Source organism: Oncorhynchus kisutch, linkage group LG23, assembly GCF_002021735.2.
Source record: "Oncorhynchus kisutch isolate 150728-3 linkage group LG23, Okis_V2, whole genome shotgun sequence".
NCBI lineage: Eukaryota > Metazoa > Chordata > Actinopteri > Salmoniformes > Salmonidae > Oncorhynchus > Oncorhynchus kisutch.
The window spans coordinates 16818419-16842218 of NC_034196.2; the positions used below are offsets into that span (position 1 = coordinate 16818419).

Consider the following 23800-nt stretch of genomic DNA (forward strand, 5'->3'; position numbering starts at 1 on the left):
CACTTGTCCTCTTCCGTCTGGACTATTGCAACTCGCTGTTGGCTGGGCTCCTTGCTTGTGACATCAAACACCTGCAACTTATCTGGAATGCTGCAGCCTGCCTGGCGTTCAACATTCCCAAGTTCTCTCATGTCACCCCACTCCTCTGCACACTCCACTCCAGTCGAAGCTCGCATCCACTACAAGACCATGGTACCTGCCTACGGAACAGCAAGAGGATCTGCCCCTTCCAACTTTCAGTCTATGCTCACACCCTACACCCTAACCCGAGCACTGTTCTGCCTTCTCAGGTCTATTGACCCTCCCACCCCTACGGGAGAGCAGCTCCTGCTGAGCTCAGTTCTATGATTAAACAATCAAGGCCTATAAACACTTGTTGGACAATAATTGTACAAATGAAATGCCTTTGATGGTCTCGCTGGGTGGGAGTTGACATACATCAAATTAGTTCCATTTTGTGATTTAAAAAAATAATAATTGGAGGTTGTTCCTCTGGAAAAGAGGCCATATGAAATCCACACTCTAGTCAAGAGAATCACCTCAAATGACGAGGATCACATTCATCCAACCATACTTTAGCGTTACCAGCAGATAGTGCTATGGCCTTTCCAACAGACAGACTTCACTTGCCCTCATAAGGACTCGCCCTAGAAGCAAAGAGGTAGCTAAATCAAAACGGGATATTGTATATGTCTATCAGGGGCGCAACTTTCACTGGGGATGGGGAAGAGGACCCCCCCCCCCCACATTCTGAAATTGCATTTTTGTCTTCCCCAGTTTTATCATTAGAATGTGATACAAACGGTGGCAACGGTTTACTTTGGGACCACTTCTAAAACCAAAGTTGTGCCCCTGTGTCAAACTTTGGTCAAAATAAACTGCAATGCAAGCGTGGGCAATGTTTTCTGGTATTTAGTTAATCGTTTTTCAGTGTTTTATGGTCACGTTTGAATGCATAACATTGAGAGAAAGAGAACACATTATGTGCTTTCAAACAAGCCATTAAAAACAGAGAATTTGCAAGACACAGTTGTACTCCGTATGGTATTCATACAAAAGTGGTGGGCTGTAATAGGCTATCATGCTCCGTTGTCATCTGTGGTTGTCATCCAGACAGGAGGGGTTATGCCGCGCTCATATGCTAGTCGGAACTCTGAAATATCCTATTTGCTAAATGGTTATACACCCTCCGTTTCCGACTTGCACTTGAACGCGGCACTACATGCCAGCTTGATCCCCCTGTAGCGCGAGTGTCATTTAGGGAGTTGCTCGGCCCAAGCCAGACGCACCAACACACCCTGCCAAGCGACACTGTCCTCACAAATAAGCCGTCTCCTGCAGCCTCAAAACACCCGCCGCGGCCTAGAAAACGTCTAAATCACACGGCATACGGTAAGCAATTCATTTGAATTTGTGTACCGACACTCTGGCGCCTGTTACAATGATGCATTAAATCAATGAAGCAAGATAGATGCCCCTGACAGCGCTGATTTAACCAGAACCGGACCGTTATTCTTTCGATAATCATTAGGCTATACTCACAGGCTACGATTTAAAAACATAAACTAAATATGCATTCAGTCCTATTCTACTGGCGATGTTGCACTGCTTTGATCCTATTTGCTGAAACTTTTAGTGGGGGTGATTCGAGTGTTTTTTCCCTTTCTGTTTATGCATCCGATATTTGGTGAAAGATGATATTTTTTTGTGCGTAATTGGAGTAAAACAGCCATCATCATGAATTACAAAAAATGTTAACAGAGACAATGACTTAAATTGAGCTATGCCAAATGATTATATCTGAGGATGCCATGTAATATATGGACCGACAGTGAAAAACTTGGATGAAAGAAACCATTGGAAAAAAACAATGACATTTGCCAATAAAAAGAGAAGAAAGAAAAGACTCCAACATCAAGATGTCAGATTACATTTAGATGCACAAACCATTATAATATGTGGAAGAAGATCTTACACTCTGATGATTCCCCCCTTTGTGAACCATAGTTAATCAAACTGTTACAACTTTGTAATAACATAATAACGTTGTTCAAGTTGTATAAGAGTTTATAGGTTTTGCACGACACAGAGAGACATGCTTCTGAATGCATGCTTCACTATGCACAGTGACTGTCAAATTATTCATGATCATTTTACAATATCAAAATATTCCTGCTAAATGTATATTGCTTGAAAGGGTGTGCAAAGTGTGTGTCAATCAAATGGCACACATGATTGCCTGTTTGTCTATGCCTACTGTTCATATCCCATCAACAGTTGGGCATTCTCATATCTATAAATGGACATCCTTAGTCACCATGGAAACACTCACAACTCCAAACACTGGCCTTGCATGATGAATAACCAATATAAGAGGAAGTTACAGTGTTGTATGTTGGCCTTTGGTTGTCTGTAAAAAAATAATGTGTGCGTGTGCGTGCATGCGTGTGTGTGTGAGACAGAGCAACCTGGAACTCAGTCAGCAGGGGAAGTGTCTGATTCTTACCCACACAGATGTGAGGGCCCAGACCAGGGAAAGCTGTCTGACGCCACAAATGACAGCACACCTAATCCCTCTGTGCCTCACTTTAACACACATTATCCACTGTGTTAGCTGGAGCCATAACCATATATAAGTGTTGTGCGCGTGTTATGTGCGTCATTACTTTTAATGCGAGAGAGAATGAAAGAGAAGCCAGGTAAATAAGATGTTATTTGTCCTTGACCTTGAACCCTTTTAAAAACGGTACCCGCCCACGCACAAGTTTAATGTCCGACCTTATAACCGGAGATGTGTGTTTACACTGCCATAAAGTCAGTCTGGCTCTGATTCTCTTCCTCTCCAGGTGATGTTATACTCTGTGTAAACACTGCAGTATGTAGATGGAGAGAAGGGGTTAAAGGAGCCAAACTGAATGTCTATCTGGTAACGCCTGTAGAGTTGAGGGTAGGCACACGATACACACTCAGCTGAGGGAGAAGCCTGAGTGGAGAAAATGAGTCACCCCTAAATTAGTACTGAGGAATCTCTCTTCCAAACCGAACTATAGGAAACTTAGGATGGACGTGAAGATCGTCATCAATGCATTGATTTGAGTACTAGACATAACACTTGAACCCTATCAGATTGAGAGCAAAAAACGAGTTAACTTTTTGGTTTTCCTGTTATGATTGTGTATTTCGTGTAATCTATAACGTAATTGGTTTATAGCAACAGCTCTCAGTACTTTGCAGTTTCTCGAATCCAGCATCCCTCCTTTCTCTGGGCCTCAGTAAAGACCTTGTAGCAGCTTACCCAGAACACATTCCAAGCTTTTTTCCAGTTCATCTGATACTGAAGAATAAAAAGGGGCTGGTTGGTGGGGGAGGGGTGCAGCGTACAGGCCAGCAGCAAGTCTCTGAGGGGCGGGAATACTGGAATGACTGACTAACTTTTATGTGGTTGTGGAGAAGAGGGACGGGTAATGACTTGCGTAAGTCTTGAGGATTTGCATTGGGCAGCTCTGTTATCCTCATGTGCCAATGAGACTGGGACCAGCAGTCAGGTGATCTGTTCTATTTATTCACCCTCCTGTGGAGTATGAAGTCTACCAAACTACCCCCTCTGAGTCACTGACCAGAACACAGAGGAGATTATCATCAGAGAAGTGACTGAGTTAGAGTATAGTTTGTGTTGACAGTGACACATAACATAGACATATAGTAATTTCTGTTAGTATAGCATTGATAGTCAACACTGTGAGGCCCAGGGACATGATTTACAGTAAACAAATGACATCCCCTCTCCTAGCACATAAGCAGACAAGTAATTACAGAGGAAGATACCGTTGCTTGTATCTAAGTAAAGTTGCAGCAGTGTCACTTGTCAGGTTGCTGCAATATATTTTGATGAATGATATATTCATATCATATACAGAAAATAATCATATATGCAATGCAACTTAATTAGCTGCTTTCTCTGATGAGACGTGACAGTGGGAGCTGAGAGGAGCTGGCTTCCCGCTCAAAGAAAGATAACTTCCTGCAGGGCTCTTGCTCAGATGATGTTTCATATGTAAATACCTTGGTAGTGATCTAGCACTGGGGGCCTTGATGTTCTCACAGAGCGAACAGTCCTCTCTGTCAGAGTAGAGATCACAGTTACAGGTATTTGGTCATGTAACATCATACTTCATACTGCAAGCACTTCAAAAAGTTTGGAATTAAAGTTTGGAATTCATTTAATACAAATTGTTCAAGGCATGGAAACATAGTGAGCTGCAGGTGTACTTCTCTCCATATAAATAAGAATGAATAGAACGGGTGTCCCCATTCAAGTCAATGATGGCATAATGGGTGGATTAACGGTCATTGCATGTTGTACCCATAGGAGAAAACAGGAAGCAAAAGCAGGAAGTGTACCCAGCAATGTACCCAGCAATCTGTGCTGTGATTTGTTGAATCAAGTCAAATTACATGACAAAAAAATGCATTCCATTGCATGAGCCACATCAGTTAGCATCATTTGAATGAACATTCTACCTTACCATGGAAATGACCTCATAATACCAAGCAACCATTGCGAGGGTACCCATGATGAGTTTACCAGTCGAATTGCCAGGGTTAGAGGTTTCAAGCCCATTCTATTCATTCATAATTTATTTATATGGTTCTCTCTATCTGGAGGCATGGCAATGTTCATGGTGTTGGACAGAGTTTCAAGTAAAAGCTGACTTGGGCTGATCTGTCAATATACAGTAGTTCAAATCAAATTGTATTTGTCACATGCGCCGAATACAACCTTACAGTGAAATGCTTACTTACAAGCCCTAACCAACAATGCAGTTAATTATTATTATTATTATATATTTTTAGCCTAAAAAAAATAAGAATGAGAAATAAAAGTAACAAATAATTAAAGAGCAGCCGTGTCAAAGAGGGGGGGGGGGCAATATGCAAATATTCTGGGTAGCCATTTGATTAGATGTTCAGGAGTCTTATGGCTTGGGGGTAGAAGCTGTTAAGAAGCCTTTTGGAACTAGACTTGGCACTCCGGTACCGCTTGCCATGCGGTAGCAGAGAGAACAGTCTATGACTAGGGTGGCTGGAGTCTTTGACAAATTTTAGGGCCTTTCTCTGACACCGCCTAGTATAGAGGTCCTGGGTGGCAGGAAGCTTGGCCCCAGTGATGTACTGTGCCGTATGCACTACCCTCTGTAGTGCCTTGCGGTCAGAGGCCGAGTAGTTGCCATACCAGGCAGTGATGCTCTCGATGGTGCGGCTATAGAACCTTTTGAGGATCTGAGGACACATGCCAAATCTTTTCAGTCTCCTGAGGGGGAATAGGTTTTGTTGTGCCCTCTTCATGACTGTCTTGGTGTGATTGGACCATGCTAGTTTGTTGGTGATGTGGACACCAAGGAACTTGAAGCTCTCAATTTGCTCCACTACAGCCCCATCTATGAGAATGGGGGCGTGCTCGGCCCTCCTTTTCCCGTAGTCCACAATAATCTCCTTTGTCTTGATCACGTTGAGGGAGAGATGATTGTCCTGGCACCACACGGCCAGGTCTCTGACCTCCTCCCTATAGGCTGTCTTGTCGTTATCGGTGATCAGGCCTACCACTGTTGTGTCATTGCCAAACTTAATGATGGTGTTGGAGTCGTGCCTGGCCGTGCAGTCATGAATGAACAGGGAGTACAGGAGGGGACTGAGCACTCACCCTGAGGGGCTCCCGTGTTGAGGACCAGCGTGGTTGATGTGTTGTTACCTACCCTTACCACCTGGGGGCGGCCCGTCAGGAAGTCCAGGATCCAGCTGCAGAGGGCGGTGTTTAGTCCCAGGTTCCTTAGATCCCCGGGAGCTGTAAGTCTGACTTCATGATCTGGTGTTGATCAAATGATTATATTTTCAACTGAAACAGGAATCAATGTGTTGTTTATGGCCAATGGTTTGTTCTCTGTTTGCTCTCTCCGGTGGCAGATTGTTCCCCCTGTGAAATTTGTAACAGGACAGATACCCATGTGATTGAAAACGACATCAATATTGAACTTTACGATGGCTATAAGACTTACTACCATGTCTTCATGTAAGAAAAGATATGGGAAATAAGTATGTGACTGCTTGTGAAATTTGTCATAGGTTACAAAAGAGTAGAGACAGAGGAAAAAGGAACATCATATTCTTCGGGGTTAGGGTTGCCTGAATTCTCTCCCAAACAAAGGTCACGTGTTAATTTTTTCCCATGCTCTGATGCTGAGGGTTAGTCATACAAATTGAGAAGGAGACCCAAACGGCAGTCTTTCCCTAAATATATTGAGTCCTGAGGCATGCAGATGGGCCCCGGTGCAGAAAACACTGTGTTTACTCTCTTTAAGAGCACAGAGCAGCCTGTTTGCGCTGTCTGGAATGTTGTGTGGATAGAATTCAGGCCTACCGTAACAGTAATTTAACTTCTCATTTTATTTGAACTGTTGTTGTTGTGTGTTTCAAAACGGATAAGAAACGAGGCCTTGTAACCTTATCTTCATCGGTTACTGCTTTTGAAACCTGAGCAAATATAGATGTCTGACACTTCCCTTTCAGTGGGCATCACCTTATGTGTTTGGTTGCTGTGGAAACAGTGTGTGGCAGGGCTACTGTCTAAGTGCAGGAACCAACTTAGGCATGATTACCTGGCATCTAGACCACTGACTGAACATTTTGAAATGCTTTTCTGTGGTCACTATAGTGATCTGCAAAGAGGATAGGTATTAAGTTAGACAGTTAAGACTCCTCAAGTCTTAAAAATCTCAACCATTCCCACATGCCAAAATGAGCTCAAATACAATATGTGATAATCTCACTGAGCGTAGCCATCCACTCCATGCTTTTAATACAGTTCCTCATTTTGGTGTCTGATATGACTGAAGTGTGAAGTTTGTGGGCCTGTCCCATTGGGCTGCGTGCCTGACTGCGAGTGTGCTGTGTGTGTGTGCACTATGCCGTAGTTCATCTATGGTCTCTCTCCTCTCTTCTCTACAAACACTTATATACTGTGGTGGCACCACTGCTGGGGCTGCCTGTCTCAAACCGAGTCACAGCACTTTCCCATCAGAGAGAGGAGGAAACACCCAACACCCAGCACAGGGCACCAATGAGTCACCACATCACACATTATTAACTCACGACTCTAAATGTTATCTTTATATCCATGACAACAGCTCTCAGTGAAGGGAGTGGCACCCTTCTGCAAACTATGTCCATAAATTGTAGAGACAGACTTTTCTTGTCTTTCACTAGATCTTGTTCCTGAGGTCATATTCATTCTTATCTTACTATCTTACTGTCTCTGGCAATTGGTGAATTAATAGTGTTCCATATCATCAATATCTTCTATCAAAGCATGTGTGTGTATGTGATCTTTCCATGCAGGCAGCATGGTGTACCATCCTGAGTTTGAGAAGGCTGGCCAGCAGGCGGGCCTGCAGGTGTGGAGGATTGAGAAGTTTGACCTGGTGGCCGTGCCAGAGAATCTGTATGGAAGCTTCTACACGGGAGACGCCTACCTCATCCTCAACACCATCAAGCAGCGCTCCGGGAACCTGCAGTATGACCTGCACTTCTGGCTGGGTGAGGACAGAACCAGGAGCAGGATGGGTTGCATTACAAACCCTGGTGGATATGATTGACGTCATAGAAATACTTTTACTAGAATGGGCATCCTCTTTCAAGTCACTGTGACTTGTGGTGGGTATGTACTGTAATTCTATCTCTATGATTGATGGGAAATGGACTAAGTGAGTGATACTCAAACTTGGTTCATTCAATGTACCAGTATGTGTCCATTAAGTTTTGCTTTAGGGAAATAGTCATCCATGACGTATGTGGAATCTAGCAGACTAAGTAGCCATTCAAATCAAATCAAATGTATTTATATAGCCCTTCGTACATCAGCTGATATCTCAAAGTGCTGTACAGAAACCCAGCCTAAAACCCCAAACAGCAAGCAATGCAGGTGTAGAAGCACGGTGGCTAGGAAAAACTCCCTAGAAAGGCCAAAACCTAGGAAGAAACCTAGAGAGGAACCAGGCTATGTGGGGTGGCCAGTCCTCTTCTGGCTGTGCCGGGTGGAGATTATAACAGAACATGGCCAAGATGTTCAAATGTTCATAAATAACCAGCATGGTCGTATAATAATAAGGCAGAACAGTTGAAACTGGAGCAGCAGCACGGCCAGGTGGACTGGGGACAGCAAGGAGTCATCATGTCAGGTAGTCCTGAGGCATGGCCCTAGGGCTCAGGTCCTCCAAGAGAGAGAAAGAAAGAGAGAAAGAGAGAATTAGATTAAATTAAATTCACACAGGACACCGAATAGGACAGGAGAAGTACTCCAGATATAACAAACTGACCCTAGCCCCCCGACACATAAACTACTGCAGCATAAATACTGGAGGCTGAGACAGGAGGGGTCAGGAGACACTGTGGCCCCATCCGAGGACACCCCCGGACAGGGCCAAACAGGAAGGATATAACCCCACCCACTTTGCCAAAGCACAGCCCCCACGCCACTAGAGGGATATCTTCAACCACCAACTTACCCTCCTGAGACAAGGCTGAGTATAGCCCACAAAGATCTCCGCCACGGCACAACCCATTGGGGGTTGGGCCTCCATTGTACAAAGACAACAGAGCAAAACATTGCAATTCACAGGTTGAGTTTAACTTCTGTGGTTTTTCTGCCCCAGGCGACTTTTGCACCCAGGATGAGAGTGGAGCAGCAGCCATCTTCACAGTCCAGATGGATGACTATCTGGGAGGTAAACCCATCCAGTACCGTGAGGTCCAGGGACATGAGTCCAAAGTATTGCTGGGTTACTTCAAGGCTGGACTGAAGTACTTGGTGAGGAGATGTTATTTGAGATGACAATTAAAATGTTCTTTGACAGTTTTGTCATTATTGCGCTTAAACCCAGGTCATGACACACATAATATTGCATTCATACCTCAGGCATGGGTATTGTTATAAACTAGTCTCTATACCTAAATGGTTTTGGAGTACATCAAGCTTTTAATAGGTATAAAGCATGCCCTCCTTTTATTGTCTCCTTTTTGTGATAATAAAGTTAATCTAATCTAATGGTGGAAATATGCCCTAGAAATGTGAATGGCTCCATATTAACCGTGCCATATCTTTTGTCACTGTTTTAGAAAGGAGGCGTAGCATCTGGGTTCAAACATGTTGTTACCAACGAGGTGGTTATGCAGCGGGTGCTACAGGTCAAAGGTCGGCGTGTTGTCAGGGCGACGGAGGTGCCTGTCAGCTGGGACAGCTTCAACCAGGGAGACTGCTTCATCCTGGACCTGGGCAGCGTGAGTTACCATCAGCCTGAGGGAGACTGTGTACTTTTAATTTCATAGGACATAGCGTCATCAAACATTGGCGTCACATTTCAATCAAATAAACAGAGAAGCATGCACATTGTATGTTTCACGTCTTGCTTAAGAGCAAAGAGAAACATTTAATAGAGAGATTGTTCAAATACACATACATTTCTTGAAAACAAATTCCTGGTCGATGCTGACCACATCACGTATCCTGTTTGTTGTGTATCTCTCCTCCCACAGGAGATCTACCAGTGGTGTGGCTCCCAGAGCAACCACTTTGAGAAGCTGAAGGCCACTCAGGTTGCCAAGGGTATCCGTGACAACGAGCGCAGTGGGCGAGCCCGCGTGTACGTGTGTGACGAGGGAGCAGAGCGAGACAAGATGATAGAGGTGAGATCATAAACAACTAAAGAACAGGAGAGTCTTCTTACTCTCTTTATCGCTCTTTCTGTCTGTGATTGGTTGATTGTGGTGTTTAATGGTGCATAATGGACTTTTGAATAAACTCCAGCTGTGGTTAAAGCATTGTTTAATTTTCAACAGTATATCTAAAAGGGATCTTCTCTGTGCGTCTTCAGGTTCTGGGAGATAAACCCCACTTTCCTGAAGGATCTTCTGATGACATCAAAGCTGATGCCTCAAACAGGAAGATGGCCAAACTGTACAAGGTGGGAATACAGGGAACAATCTACTGAAACCAAGATCAACTGGTCTAGCTGCATAATGAGAACATCTCATATAGACCCTGAGGACTTTTCACATACACGTCTCTGATCTCTCTGCAATTCTTCCTCTGTCGCTCCTCGTCTCCCCCAGGTGTCAAATGCAAGTGGAGACATGTCCATGTCCATGGTGGCAGCAGAGAACCCATTCTCCCAGAGTGCATTGGAGTCCAGCGACTGCTTCATCCTGGATCACGGCTCCGATGGCAAGATCTTCATCTGGAAAGGTCAGCTGGGGTCACCCAATATCAAAGACATATTTATGATCAGCTGATTTTTCACAGTTTGCAACACTCTCCACCAATTCAACCAGTCAATGAAAGCATAATACTGTAGCTGGAATTGTTTTGGCATGGTATGGCTGCTGTCATGTCCATTTGGTAACACATAGCATTACAGACCACATTTAGAGAATGAGACATTGTCTTGGACAGTTTCACATGATAAACTTCCACAGAGAGCATATGATGCAACCACGGGTGTCATTTCAGCTTAACCTCCAAGAAATGTATATAAAATTGAAGCTCATTTACTGCATTTCTACACCATTTAAAAACTAAAAAATGCAACTTGGAGAACAGCAAAAACAACTTCCAGGAAATGATCATCTTGTTGCGGTAGCTTCAAATCACCTCAGTCAATAGGGGACTTCGACAAACACAATTGATACCCCTGGATGCAACTGAAAGGTGTTGTTCTTAATTCAAAATATAATTGTCCTCCGTTATTTATATAAAGTCCTCCGTCTTTATAGTTTCTAAGTGGTTGAATTCATTAAACCCACTTTTTGTATTTCTCACCCAACTTCCACACACTCTCACCCAGGTAAAGAAGCCAACCTGGAGGAGCGTAAGGCAGCCATGAAGGCAGCAGATGAGTTCATCAAGAAGATGGGCTACCCCAAACACACCCAGGTGCAGATCCTGCCGGAGATGGGAGAGACGCCTCTCTTCAAACAGTTCTTCAAGAACTGGCGTGACAAGGACCAGACGGAGGGTCTGGGTGTGGCCTATGTCTCCAACAGCATCGCCAAGATAGAGAAGGTGCCATTTGATGCTGCCACACTCCACGACTCCCCCGCCATGTCTGCCCAGCACGGCATGGTGGATGGTGGCAACGGAGAGAAGCAGGTGGGTGGACAAGACCAATGGCTGGGCCTGTACCCACATTGTATGACAAGCCTTCCCAGTAATCTTTCTTAGAGTAACTATCAGGATGAGTAGTTATTTTTAATTTAACCTGTATTTAACTAGGCAAGTCAGTTAAGAACTAATTCTTATTTACAATGATGGCCTAGGAACAGTTAACTGCCTTGTTCAGGGGCAGCACAACAGATTTTTACCTTGTCAGCTCTAGGATTCAATCTAGCAACCTTTTGGTTACTGGCCCAATGCTCTAACCACTAGGCTACCTGCCGCCCCAGTATTGCTTGTCACTATCAGCTTTATGTATTAGGGCTATTATACAGTCAAAATAATTCTGTGAGCTAATCTATGTAGACTGTGAGGGAGGTATGCTAGGGTTTCAGACCAATGTAGCCGATAGAGGAAGGATATTGAAGTAGGAAATCTCTGATGAACAGATAGCAACCAAATGACAGGGGCATGAATTTGTATTTACATATTTAGCTCTGTTTTGGTAGCCTGCCACCATTAGGGGTCACATCATGCGTATGTTTATGTACAGATCTGGCGTATTGAGGGATCAGACAAGGTGGAAGTGGACCCCTCCACACATGGACAGTTCTATGGCGGAGACAGTTACATCATCCTCTATAACTACCACCATGGAGGACGCCACGGGCACATCATCTACATGTGGTAAGAGAGACACTAAAGTAAAAGTAAAACAGTAGAGAGACAATCAGAAGAGATACATTGCTAACTACAATGTCTCTCAGGCAAGGAAGTGACTCTTCCCAGGACGAAATTGGTGCTTCGGCCATCTTGGGTGCCCAGTTGGACGATGAGCTTGGTGGTGGGCCTGTGCAGGTAATGAATGTGTGTTTGTAAGTGGGTGGGTGTGTGTGTGTATAGAAGTGGCATATTCTTTATTTCTATGGTTTCCTCTTAGCCTCATCTATATTCGAACCAGTAACTCCGTGTAACCCCGTGTGTCACTATCCCTCTTCCTCTCATTGTTTCCTGTCTTTCATTTGCTTTCTCTCTCCAGGTTTCAGGTGCTCCTATTACCACCCTGGTACTCCCCTCTCAGGGCTGCATAACTCAGTACAGAGCAGAGTATTTAACTGATATGGCTCAATGTGTTTACAGAGAAATGAGCTGGTTGAAATCAACAGGGACCCAAAACAGGACATTAAGGGCCATGTTTATGAGGGTGTTCCCTTTATCCTCTCGGATTATGTTGCTTCATCACTCTGGCACAGTTACTGTTCCCAGACGAGCCAATTCCCTGACCTGTTGTAGGGACAAAGAGCTGTCTTGCTCGTCCTTATGAGATGTGCTCAACTCAAGCAAGGACCATTGCATAGGTTATATAGAGGCCACCAGTGATTCTAGGTCAGCTTTTCCCAAACTCGGTCCTGGGGACCCCAAGGGGTGCACATTTTGTTTTTTGTCCTAGCACTACACAGCTGATTCAAATAAGGAGCACATCATCAAGCTTTGATTATTTGAATCAGCTGTGTAGTGCCAGAGAAACAACCAAAACATGCACACCTTGGAGTCCCTGAACCTTAGTTAGGGAAACCCTGTTGTAGGTTGTCTTATATACTGCAGTTCATTATGATTTGGCTAGATCATGCCCTTGCTCTGTATAAGGTTCCATGCTCTGGGAATGTCTGCAACCATCTCTTTCTGTGTATCTGTCTGTTTGTGCCTGTCAGTCTCACCTTCCTGTCTATAGCCAGTATGAAAAATGGGGACCTGCACTACGTACAGTGCCTTGCGAAAGTATTCGGCCCCCTTGAACTTTGCGACCTTTTGACACATTTCAGGCTTCAAACATAAAGATATAAAACTGTATTTTTTTGTGAAGAATCAACAACAAGTGGGACACAATCATGAAGTGGAACGACATTTATTGGATATTTCAAACTTTTTTAACAAATCAAAAACTGAAAAATTGGGCGTGCAAAATTATTCAGCCCCCTTAAGTTAATACTTTGTAGCGCCACCTTTTGCTGCGATTACAGTTGTAAGTCGCTTGGGGTATGTCTCTATCAGTTTTGCACATCGAGAGACTGACATTTTTTCCCATTCCTCATTGCAAAACAGCTCGAGCTCAGTGAGGTTGGATGGAGAGCATTTGTGAACAGCAGTTTTCAGTTCTTTCCACAGATTCTCGATTGGATTCAGGTCTGGACTTTGACTTGGCCATTCGAACACCTGGATATGTTTATTTTTGAACCATTCCATTGTAGATTTTGCTTTATGTTTTGGATCATTGTCTTGTTGGAAGACAAATCTCCATCCCAGTCTCGGGTCTTTTGCAGACTCCATCAGGTTTTCTTACAGAATGGTCCTGTATTTGGCTCCATCCATCTTCCCATCAATTTTAACCATCTTCCCTGTCCCTGCTGAAGAAAAGCAGGCCCAAACCATGATGCTGCCACCACCATGTTTGACAGTGGGGATGGTGTGTTCAGGGTGATGAGCTGTGTTGCTTTTACGCCAAACATAACGTTTTGCATTGTTGCCAAAAAGTTCAATTTTCGTTTCATCTGACCAGAGCACCTTCTTCCACATGTTTGCTGTGTCTCCCAGGTGGCTTGTGGCAAACTTTAAATGACACTTTTTTATGGATATCTTTAAGAAATGGCTTTCTTCTTGCCACTCTTCCATAAAGGCCAGATTTGTGCAATATACGACTGATTGTTGTCCTATGGACAGAGTCTCCCACCTCAGCTGTAGATCTCTGCAGTTCATCCAGAGTGATCATGGGCCTCTTGGCTGCATCTCTGATCAGTCTTCTCCTTGTATGAGCTGAAAGTTTAGAGGGACGGCCAGGTCTTGGTAGATTTGCAGTGGTCTGATACTCCTTCCATTTCAATATTATCGCTTGCACAGTGCTCCTTGGGATGTTTAAAGCTTGGGAAATCTTTTTGTATCCAAATCCGGCTTTAAACTTCTTCACAACAGTATCTCGGACCTGCCTGGTGTGTTCCTTGTTCTTCATGATGCTCTCTGCGCTTTTAACAGACCTCTGAGACTATCACAGTGCAGGTGCATTTATACGGAGACTTGATTACACACAGGTGGATTGTATTTATCATCATTAGTCATTTAGGACAACATTGGATCATTCAGAGATCCTCACTGAACTTCTGGAGAGAGTTTGCTGCACTGAAAGTAAAGGGGCTGAATAATTTTGCACGCCCAATTTTTCAGTTTTTGATTTGTTAAAAAAGTTTGAAATATCCAATCAATGTCGTTCCACTTCATGATTGTGTCCCACTTGTTGTTGATTCTTCACAAAAAAATACAGTTTTATATCTTTATGTTTGAAGCCTGAAATGTGGCAAAAGGTCGCAAAGTTCAAGGGGGCCGAATACTTTCGCAAGGCACTGTAGTTATTTAATTGATTTGTTATAATGCATGACTAACAGTGATCCTACATTTGTGGAGAAGCCCACCAGGGTGGAAAAGTCAGTCACAAACCTGTTTATGTTCCATCAAACTGTCCATGATGTCTAACAGCTGATGGCTACCCAGACCCCTCTTTTAGGCTGCTGCTCCTCTCTGTCCATCTTCTATGCATAGTCACTTTAATAACTCTACCAACGTGTACCTAATTCCTCAACTAACCGGTGCCCCCGCATATTGACTCTGTACCGGTAAAACTCTGTATTTAGCCTTGCTATTGTTATTTTACTGCTGCTGTTTAATTATTTGTTAATTTTATTTTCATTTTTTTTTACTTATCTATTTTTTACTAAAGAAGTTTTAAGAAAAAAAAGTGTTAAAGCATGGTTGGTTAGGGGCTTGTAAGTAAACATGGTTGGTTAGGGGCTTGTAAGTAAACATGGTTGGTTAGGGGCTTGTAAGTAAACATGGTTGGTTAGGGGCTTGTAAGTAAACATGGTTGGTTAGGGGCTTGTAAGTAAACATGGTTGGTTAGGGGCTTGTAAGTAAACATGGTTGGTTAGGTGCTTGTAAGTAAACATTGTTGGTTAGGGGCTTGTAAGTAAACATGGTTGGTTAGGGGCTTGTAAGTAAACATGGTTGGTTAGGGGCTTGTAAGTAAACATGGTTGGTTAGGGGCTTGTAAGTAAACATTGTTGGTTAGGGGCTTGTAAGTAAACATGGTTGGTTAGGGGCTTGTAAGTAAACATGGTTGGTTAGGGGCTTGTAAGTAAACATGGTTGGTTAGGGGCTTGTAAGTAAACATGGTTGGTTAGGGGCTTGTAAGTAAACATGGTTGGTTAGGGGCTTGTAAGTAAGCATGGTTGGTTAGGGGCTTGTAAGTAAACATGGTTGGTTAGGGGCTTGTAAGTAAACATTGTTGGTTAGGGGCTTGTAAGTAAACATTGTTGGTTAGGGGCTTGTAAGTAAACATTGTTGGTTAGGGGCTTGTAAGTAAACATTGTTGGTTAGGGGCTTGTAAGTAAACATTGTTGGTTAGGGGCTTGTAAGTAAACATGGTTGGTTAGGGGCTTGTAAGTAAACATTGTTGGTTAGGGGCTTGTAAGTAAACATTGTTGGTTAGGGGCTTGTAAGTAAACATTGTTGGTTAGGGGCTTGTAAGTAAACATGGTTGGTTAGGGGCTTGTAAGTAAACATTGTTGGTTAGGGGCTTGTAAGTAAACATGGTTGGTTAGGGGCTTGTAAGTAAACATTGTTGGTTAGGGGCTTGTAAGTAAACATGGTTGGTTAGGGGCTTGTAAGTAAACATGGTTGGTTAGGGGCTTGTAAGTAAACATTGTTGGTTAGGGGCTTGTAAGTAAACATTGTTGGTTAGGGGCTTGTAAGTAAACATTGTTGGTTAGGGGCTTGTAAGTAAACATGGTTGGTTAGGGGCTTGTAAGTAAACATGGTTGGTTAGGGGCTTGTAAGTAAACATTGTTGGTTAGGGGCTTGTAAGTAAACATTGTTGGTTAGGGGCTTGTAAGTAAACATGGTTGGTTAGGGGCTTGTAAGTAAACATGGTTGGTTAGGGGCTTGTAAGTAAACATGGTTGGTTAGGGGCTTGTAAGTAAACATTGTTGGTTAGGGGCTTGTAAGTAAACATGGTTGGTTAGGGGCTTGTAAGTAAACATTGTTGGTTAGGGGCTTGTAAGTAAACATGGTTGGTTAGGGGCTTGTAAGTAAGCATTGTTGGTTAGGGGCTTGTAAGTAAGCATTGTTGGTTAGGGGCTTGTAAGTAAACATTGTTGGTTAGGGGCTTGTAAGTAAACATGGTTGGTTAGGGGCTTGTAAGTAAACATGGTTGGTTAGGGGCTTGTAAGTAAACATTGTTGGTTAGGGGCTTGTAAGTAAACATTGTTGGTTAGGGGCTTGTAAGTAAACATTGTTGGTTAGGGGCTTGTAAGTAAACATGGTTGGTTAGGGGCTTGTAAGTAAACATTGTTGGTTAGGGGCTTGTAAGTAAACATTGTTGGTTAGGGGCTTGTAAGTAAACATGGTTGGTTAGGGGCTTGTAAGTAAACATTGTTGGTTAGGGGCTTGTAAGTAAACATTGTTGGTTAGGGGCTTGTAAGTAAACATTGTTGGTTAGGGGCTTGTAAGTAAACATGGTTGGTTAGGGGCTTGTAAGTAAACATGGTTGGTTAGGGGCTTGTAAGTAAACATGGTTGGTTAGGGGCTTGTAAGTAAACATGGTTGGTTAGGGGCTTGTAAGTAAACATTGTTGGTTAGGGGCTTGTAAGTAAACATTGTTGGTTAGGGGCTTGTAAGTAAACATTGTTGGTTAGGGGCTTGTAAGTAAACATTGTTGGTTAGGGGCTTGTAAGTAAACATTGTTGGTTAGGGGCTTGTAAGTAAACATTGTTGGTTAGGGGCTTGTAAGTAAACATGGTTGGTTAGGGGCTTGTAAGTAAACATGGTTGGTTAGGGGCTTGTAAGTAAGCATTGTTGGTTAGGGGCTTGTAAGTAAGCATTGTTGGTTAGGGGCTTGTAAGTAAACATTGTTGGTTAGGGGCTTGTAAGTAAACATGGTTGGTTAGGGGCTTGTAAGTAAACATGGTTGGTTAGGGGCTTGTAAGTAAACATTGTTGGTTAGGGGCTTGTAAGTAAACATTGTTGGTTAGGGGCTTGTAAGTAAACATGGTTGGTTAGGGGCTTGTAAGTAAACATTGTTGGTTAGGGGCTTGTAAGTAAACATTGTTGGTTAGGGGCTTGTAAGTAAACATGGTTGGTTAGGGGCTTGTAAGTAAACATGGTTGGTTAGGGGCTTGTAAGTAAACATGGTTGGTTAGGGGCTTGTAAGTAAACATGGTTGGTTAGGGGCTTGTAAGTAAACATGGTTGGTTAGGGGCTTGTAAGTAAACATGGTTGGTTAGGGGCTTGTAAGTAAACATGGTTGGTTAGGGGCTTGTAAGTAAACATTGTTGGTTAGGGGCTTGTAAGTAAACATTGTTGGTTAGGGGCTTGTAAGTAAACATTGTTGGTTAGGGGCTTGTAAGTAAACATGGTTGGTTAGGGGCTTGTAAGTAAACATTGTTGGTTAGGGGCTTGTAAGTAAACATTGTTGGTTAGGGGCTTGTAAGTAAACATTGTTGGTTAGGGGCTTGTAAATAAACATTGTTGGTTAGGGGCTTGTAAGTAAGCATTGTTGGTTAGGGGCTTGTAAGTAAACATTGTTGGTTAGGGGCTTGTAAGTAAACATTGTTGGTTAGGGGCTTGTAAGTAAACATGGTTGGTTAGGGGCTTGTAAGTAAACATGGTTGGTTAGGGGCTTGTAAGTAAACATGGTTGGTTAGGGGCTTGTAAGTAAACATGGTTGGTTAGGGGCTTGTAAGTAAGCATTGTTGGTTAGGGGCTTGTAAGTAACATTGTTGGTTAGGGGCTTGTAAGTAAACATTGTTGGTTAGGGGCTTGTAAGTAAACATGGTTGGTTAGGGGCTTGTAAGTAAACATGGTTGGTTAGGGGCTTGTAAGTAAACATGGTTGGTTAGGGGCTTGTAAGTAAACATTGTTGGTTAGGGGCTTGTAAGTAAACATTGTTGGTTAGGGGCTTGTAAGTAAACATGGTTGGTTAGGGGCTTGTAAGTAAACATTGTTGGTTAGGGGCTTGTAAGTAAACATTGTTGGTTAGGGGCTTGTAAGTAAACATGGTTGGTTAGGGGCTTGTAAGTAAACATGGTTGGTTAGGGGCTTGTAAGTAAACATTGTTGGTTAGGGGCTTGTAAGTAACATGGTTGGTTAGGGGCTTGTAAGTAAACATGGTTGGTTAGGGGCTTGTAAGTAAACATGGTTGGTTAGGGGCTTGTAAGTAAACATAAGTAAACATTGTTGGTTAGGGGCTTGTAAGTAAACATTGTTGGTTAGGGGCTTGTAAGTAAACATTGTTGGTTAGGGGCTTGTAAGTAAACATTGTTGGTTAGGGGCTTGTAAGTAAACATGGTTGGTTAGGGGCTTGTAAGTAAACATTGTTGGTTAGGGGCTTGTAAGTAAACATTGTTGGTTAGGGGCTTGTAAGTAAACATTGTTGGTTAGGGGCTTGTAAGTAAACATTGTTGGATAGGGGCTTGTAAGTAAACATTGTTGGTTAGGGGCTTGTAAGTAAACATTGTTGGTTAGGGGCTTTTAAGTTAACATTGTTGGTTAGGGGCTTGTAAGTAAACATTGTTGGTTAGGGGCTTGTAAGTAAACATTGTTGGTTAGGGGCTTGTAAGTTAACATTGTTGGTTAGGGGCTTGTAAGTAAACATTGTTGGTTAGGGGCTTGTAAGTAAACATTGTTGGTTAGGGGCTTGTAAGTAAACATTGTTGGTTAGGGGCTTGTAAGTAAACATTGTTGGTTAGGGGCTTGTAAGTAAGCATTGTTGGTTAGGGGCTTGTAAGTAAACATTGTTGGTTAAGGGCTTGTAAGTAACCATTGTTGGTTAGGGGCTTGTAAATAAACATTGTTGGTTAGGGGCTTGTAAGTAAACATTGTTGGTTAGGGGCTTGTAAGTAAGCATTTCACTGTAAGGTCTACAACTGTTGAATTTGGCGCATGTGACAAATTCAATTTGATTTAATTTGACACACAATCATACATACATTGTAACAGTGTGATTCATAGTCATTCAACAGAAACAGTATTTAGAGGAACTCAGTGCATGGAAATTAGTCATCACACTAAACATCCAAGATTGCAACATTGCCTCACACATGTTTTCAGTACAGAGGTAGACTTCTTCATTAACTCTGTGCAATATGCACCTAATCTCTATTTCTCCGATTAGTAGTCTCCAATTTTGAAAACAAATAAAACTGAACAAGGCTTTGTGCAGGCTCACCCAGGTCCCAAAATGTCAGGAATGGTGTTAAGGGGAGAACAAACACACTCGAGAGACTAAACAATGAGAAATGCACACAGTCAGACTTTGGATAGCCCATTGCTTGGGATAGTTAGGGACCGTCAATACATTACACAATGTAAGTGGGATAACATTTTCATGTTGCACATCTTTTAGTTCTCTCAATAAATGCTTTTAATATTTGTATATGATTTTAGTTGGTTTGAGGTTATTAAGTAATTGAAATTTGGAGCTATGGACCTTTTTAAAATATTGTCCTATGTACATTGTGTAATTTACTGATGGTCCCTAACTAGCCCCGATAGGGAAATCGAATGTCAAACCAAATTGACCATGGGCATTACGTTTGGGTCGCATGCAACTGCGCTCTGAATTTATGATTGAGTGCTGCCAGCTGTGGGAACAATTCAAGTAAACACAGCCCACTGAAAACTGTTACGGTACTCGTCATTCCGTGACATACTGCACAATTTATCCTATCATCTCGCAAATCTCAGTTTTGGACGAGACTGACATTATGATCATAATTATTCTATTTACACATTGTAGTTAATTTTTACACAAAATACATTTTTCTGACTCATATCGATGCCACATTGGCCATTTTCTAATCAAGAAGTTTCTTTTTTAGGAGCAGTTGCTCTTTAAGGGGAGGAGAGAGAGAAGGCCCCTTTGTGCTGGCGGATGGCAAGACAAGCTTGCTGCATCCACTAAACAGGACTTCCTGTTGTCAGCCAGCCAGCCAGACAGATACATAGCATGCTGGGAGAGTAGGGTGGGGAGCGCTGTAGAACACTTGGTGCTTAGTGTTTTCATGCCTTGTTGTTCAGAGCTCACTGCTGCCACCCTGTGGTAAATATTTGCAGACACATGCAAGGCTGCGTTGCAAGTATGTCCATAGATTTACAAATAGATGTAATTAAATACAATTATATTCTTCCAAAGATCCACTTCTTTTTGTTTTTCACCACACTGGCCCATGTTGACTCCAATGCTTCCCACAGTTGTCAAGTTGGCTGGATGTCCTTTTGGTGGTGGACCCTACTTGATACACATGGAAAACTGTTGAGTGTGAAAAACACAGCAGCATTGTAGTTCTTGACACAAACCGGTGCGCCTGTCACCTACTATCATACCCCGTTCAAAGGCACTTAAACGTTTTGTCTTGCCCATTCACCCTCTGAATGGCACACATACACAATCCATGTGTAACTCTGTGTTGTTGTATATGTCGAATTGCTACGCTTTATCTTGGCCAGGTCGCAGTTGCAAATGCGAACTTGTTCTCAACTAGCCTACCTGGTTAAATAAAGGTGAAATAAATAAAAAATGTCTCAATGATTAAACTCCTTATTTTTAATTATTTAACTAGGCAAGTCAGTTAAGAACAAATTCTTATTTTCAATGATGGCCTAGGAACAGTGGGTTAACTGCCTTGTTCAGGGGCAGAACAACAGATTTTTACCTTGTCATCTCAGGGATTCAATCTTGCAACCTTTCGATTACTAGTCCAACGCTCTAACCACTAGGCTACCCTCCCCTGTCACCTCCCCTTTATCTGCAATGATAGAAGTGGATTTAACAAGTGACATAAATAAGGGATTGTAGCATTTACCTGGATTCACCTGGTCAGTCTGTCATGGAAAGAGCAGGTGTTCTTAATGTTTGGTATACCCAGTGTATGTTTGTTAACTAGTTTGCTCTGTGTGGTCCAGGTGAGGGTGGCCCAGGGCAAGGAGCCAGCTCACCTCATGAGCATGTTTGGGGGGCAACCCATGGTGGTGTACAAGGGAGGTACGTCCAGAGATGGGGGCCAGTCCGCCCCCGCAGAAACACGCCTCTTCCAGGTGCGCTCCAACTCTGCAGGGTGTACAAGAGCTGTGGAAGTGAGTGACATGAGGACAATGCCTCTCTTTTTTTCTGAAATCAGCTACTAAACTGCAATATATTTACAGGCATGACACTCGTGGTCATTTTCTACCCACCATGTCTTATCCACCTCTAGGTTGATGCTGTGTCCTCCAACCTGAACTCCAACGATGCCTTCCTCCTGGTGACTCCTGGAGCCTCCTTCGTGTGGATGGGCCAGGGGGCCAGTGACACTGAGAAAAATGGCACCCAGCAGCTATGTGTTATCCTGGGGGTGTCCTCCTCAGAATTGCCTGAGGGCGGAGAGACCGGTATGTACATTGTGCCAATGACATTGGTTTACCTTTGCTCTGTGGCTGGCTGTGGCATGTCGTAACCAACTGACTATTGTGTGCGTCTATGCAGATGATTTCTGGGAGGCTCTAGGAGGGAAGGCAGCATACCGCACCTCCTCCAGACTCAGAAGCAAGGACAAGATGGACGCCCATCCACCCAGGCTCTTTGCCTGCTCCAACAAGTCTGGAAACTTCATTGTGAGTCCCATTATTAATACCATAAGCCATTCATGGTTAAACATCTTTAACCCTGTTTTTTCAAATGCCTTGTCACCTTCTCCACCCAGATTGAGGAGGTGCCTGGGGAGATGACCCAAGAAGATCTGGCCACTGATGATGTCATGATCCTGGACACATGGGATCAGGTAGATAAATTAGCATGTGGTATTTTCTGAGATGTGAATGTTATTAAGTATGCAGATATAGGATCTTAATTTGACCTATATTTTAACAGCAAAATAAGGTTGACTAAAGTAAACTACATAAAAAGTGCAATACTCTTAATATAACCCTGTCTTAGTGTGGGTTGTCAGTGAATTTATGTAAATCACAAAGCTCATCTGCATTTCCTGTGGTAAAGGAAAATTCTCAGCAACAAGAGTGAACAACTTAAGATCTTACACCTGCACAGTAACACAGTGGATAACATATGAATTGCTGTACATAGTCTAATGAAAGTTGAATATCCTCTTCTAGGTGTTTGTCTGGATCGGGAATGAAGCCCACGAAGAGGAGAAGACTGAGGCGATGGCCTCCGGTATGTAATCAAATTGAAAACTGCTTAATTTAATACATTATTTATTAATTATCTTGCAGACGGTTTTACATAGAGAATGTTCATGCCACCTTTTCTTTTTGAGTGAATTACTCAGGACTAAAAGCATTTGATTGAGAAGTTTCCCACTGGGAAAACTGCTCTCTATAGAACTATAATTGAATCCCCTCCTCCCCCAGCTCTGCGTTACATTGAGACGGACCCTGCCAACCGTGACCTCAGGACACCCATCGTGAAGATCAAGCAAGGGTTCGAGCCACCCACGTTCACCGGCTGGTTCCTGGGCTGGGACCATGAGTACTGGACCAGCGACCCCCTGGAGCGGGCCATGGCTGAGCTGGAGCTGTGAACCCTCACCTTTAACCCCTAACCCTGCCGCCTGACTTTACCGCACGCACTGAGCAGCTCCAGCCATGAGACTTAATGGAGAACCCTCTATGCCCCGCCAACCTCCTTTCTTCTGACTGCCAGTGGGAGGAGGCTTTTTGTTGATTTTTTACATTTTGAAAAAGAAAATGTGTCAAAGAATATTGAGCTTTTAGGTTAGAATGTGTTGCTTTGATTAGTGTAGAAGAGGCTGTCATAACCCTGTATATCTGATACAGAGCACTGGTGCACAATTGCAATGCCAATAAGGTACTGTAATAGACTAGCTCTACTCCCCCACCACATGTAAAACGTAGGTTTCTCATTTCATGTTTTCGTATTGTGATAATGTTGTGTCATTATTTCAGCCCACCCCTGCTTCTAAATTCATCCAAGGATATTTAGGAACAGTGACCCAATGCAGTCTTCTGATAATAAAATGGAGACTTTATTTGTTTTTTTTACGTATGCAAATAGCATGCACGTGACCAATAATAAGGGCTTTAATGGAACCACAGGTTTAGATAAGGCTTTGCACCTGCTACAATCTGCATTAAGATTGAAATATATTTTATACGACGTCAGCAACATTAGGCTGTTTCTATTCGGTATCTCACCATTAAGAAACCTAGAATATTACAATCATCTGAACCAACAGAGGCAGGGAGACAAAGCTTTGAGGAAATCACACTGACAGACATAACCTCACTAGTTATCAATCCGTATCGCTACAGTTTTCGCAATAACAATTTAAAGGTCATTTTCCGATTGAGACGATATATGCAGTGTTTACCGTGAATGCAGTCTCCACCAACGTGGGAACATTGCCTTTAAATTGTATTTGTTTGGTGTCAGCCAGTCAGGAGTATAAGGATCACGCAATTAACGTAACAGCAGTCAATGTCAAGTTCAATGGTTTTCCCCAGGCCTTACTATTGTTTCAATAAAACCTTATGTCACCGACA

At 43.0% G+C, this 23800-nt stretch overlaps 1 protein-coding gene across 1 annotated transcript; it reads left to right on the plus strand.

Moving 5' to 3' along the window:
* The first annotated feature begins 1150 nt into the window (after positions 1-1150).
* On the plus strand, positions 1151-23800 carry LOC109868411 (gelsolin). The gene is made up of 16 exons (XM_020457952.2): positions 1151-1392; positions 7393-7590; positions 8706-8860; positions 9169-9330; positions 9586-9735; positions 9924-10013; positions 10162-10294; positions 10893-11197; positions 11754-11887; positions 11968-12058; positions 21206-21376; positions 21496-21670; positions 21765-21892; positions 21982-22059; positions 22391-22451; positions 22649-23800. Exons 2-16 carry the CDS (start codon positions 7398-7400, stop codon positions 22816-22818), a joined length of 2196 nt encoding a protein of 731 aa, XP_020313541.1. The 5' UTR covers positions 1151-1392; positions 7393-7397; the 3' UTR covers positions 22819-23800.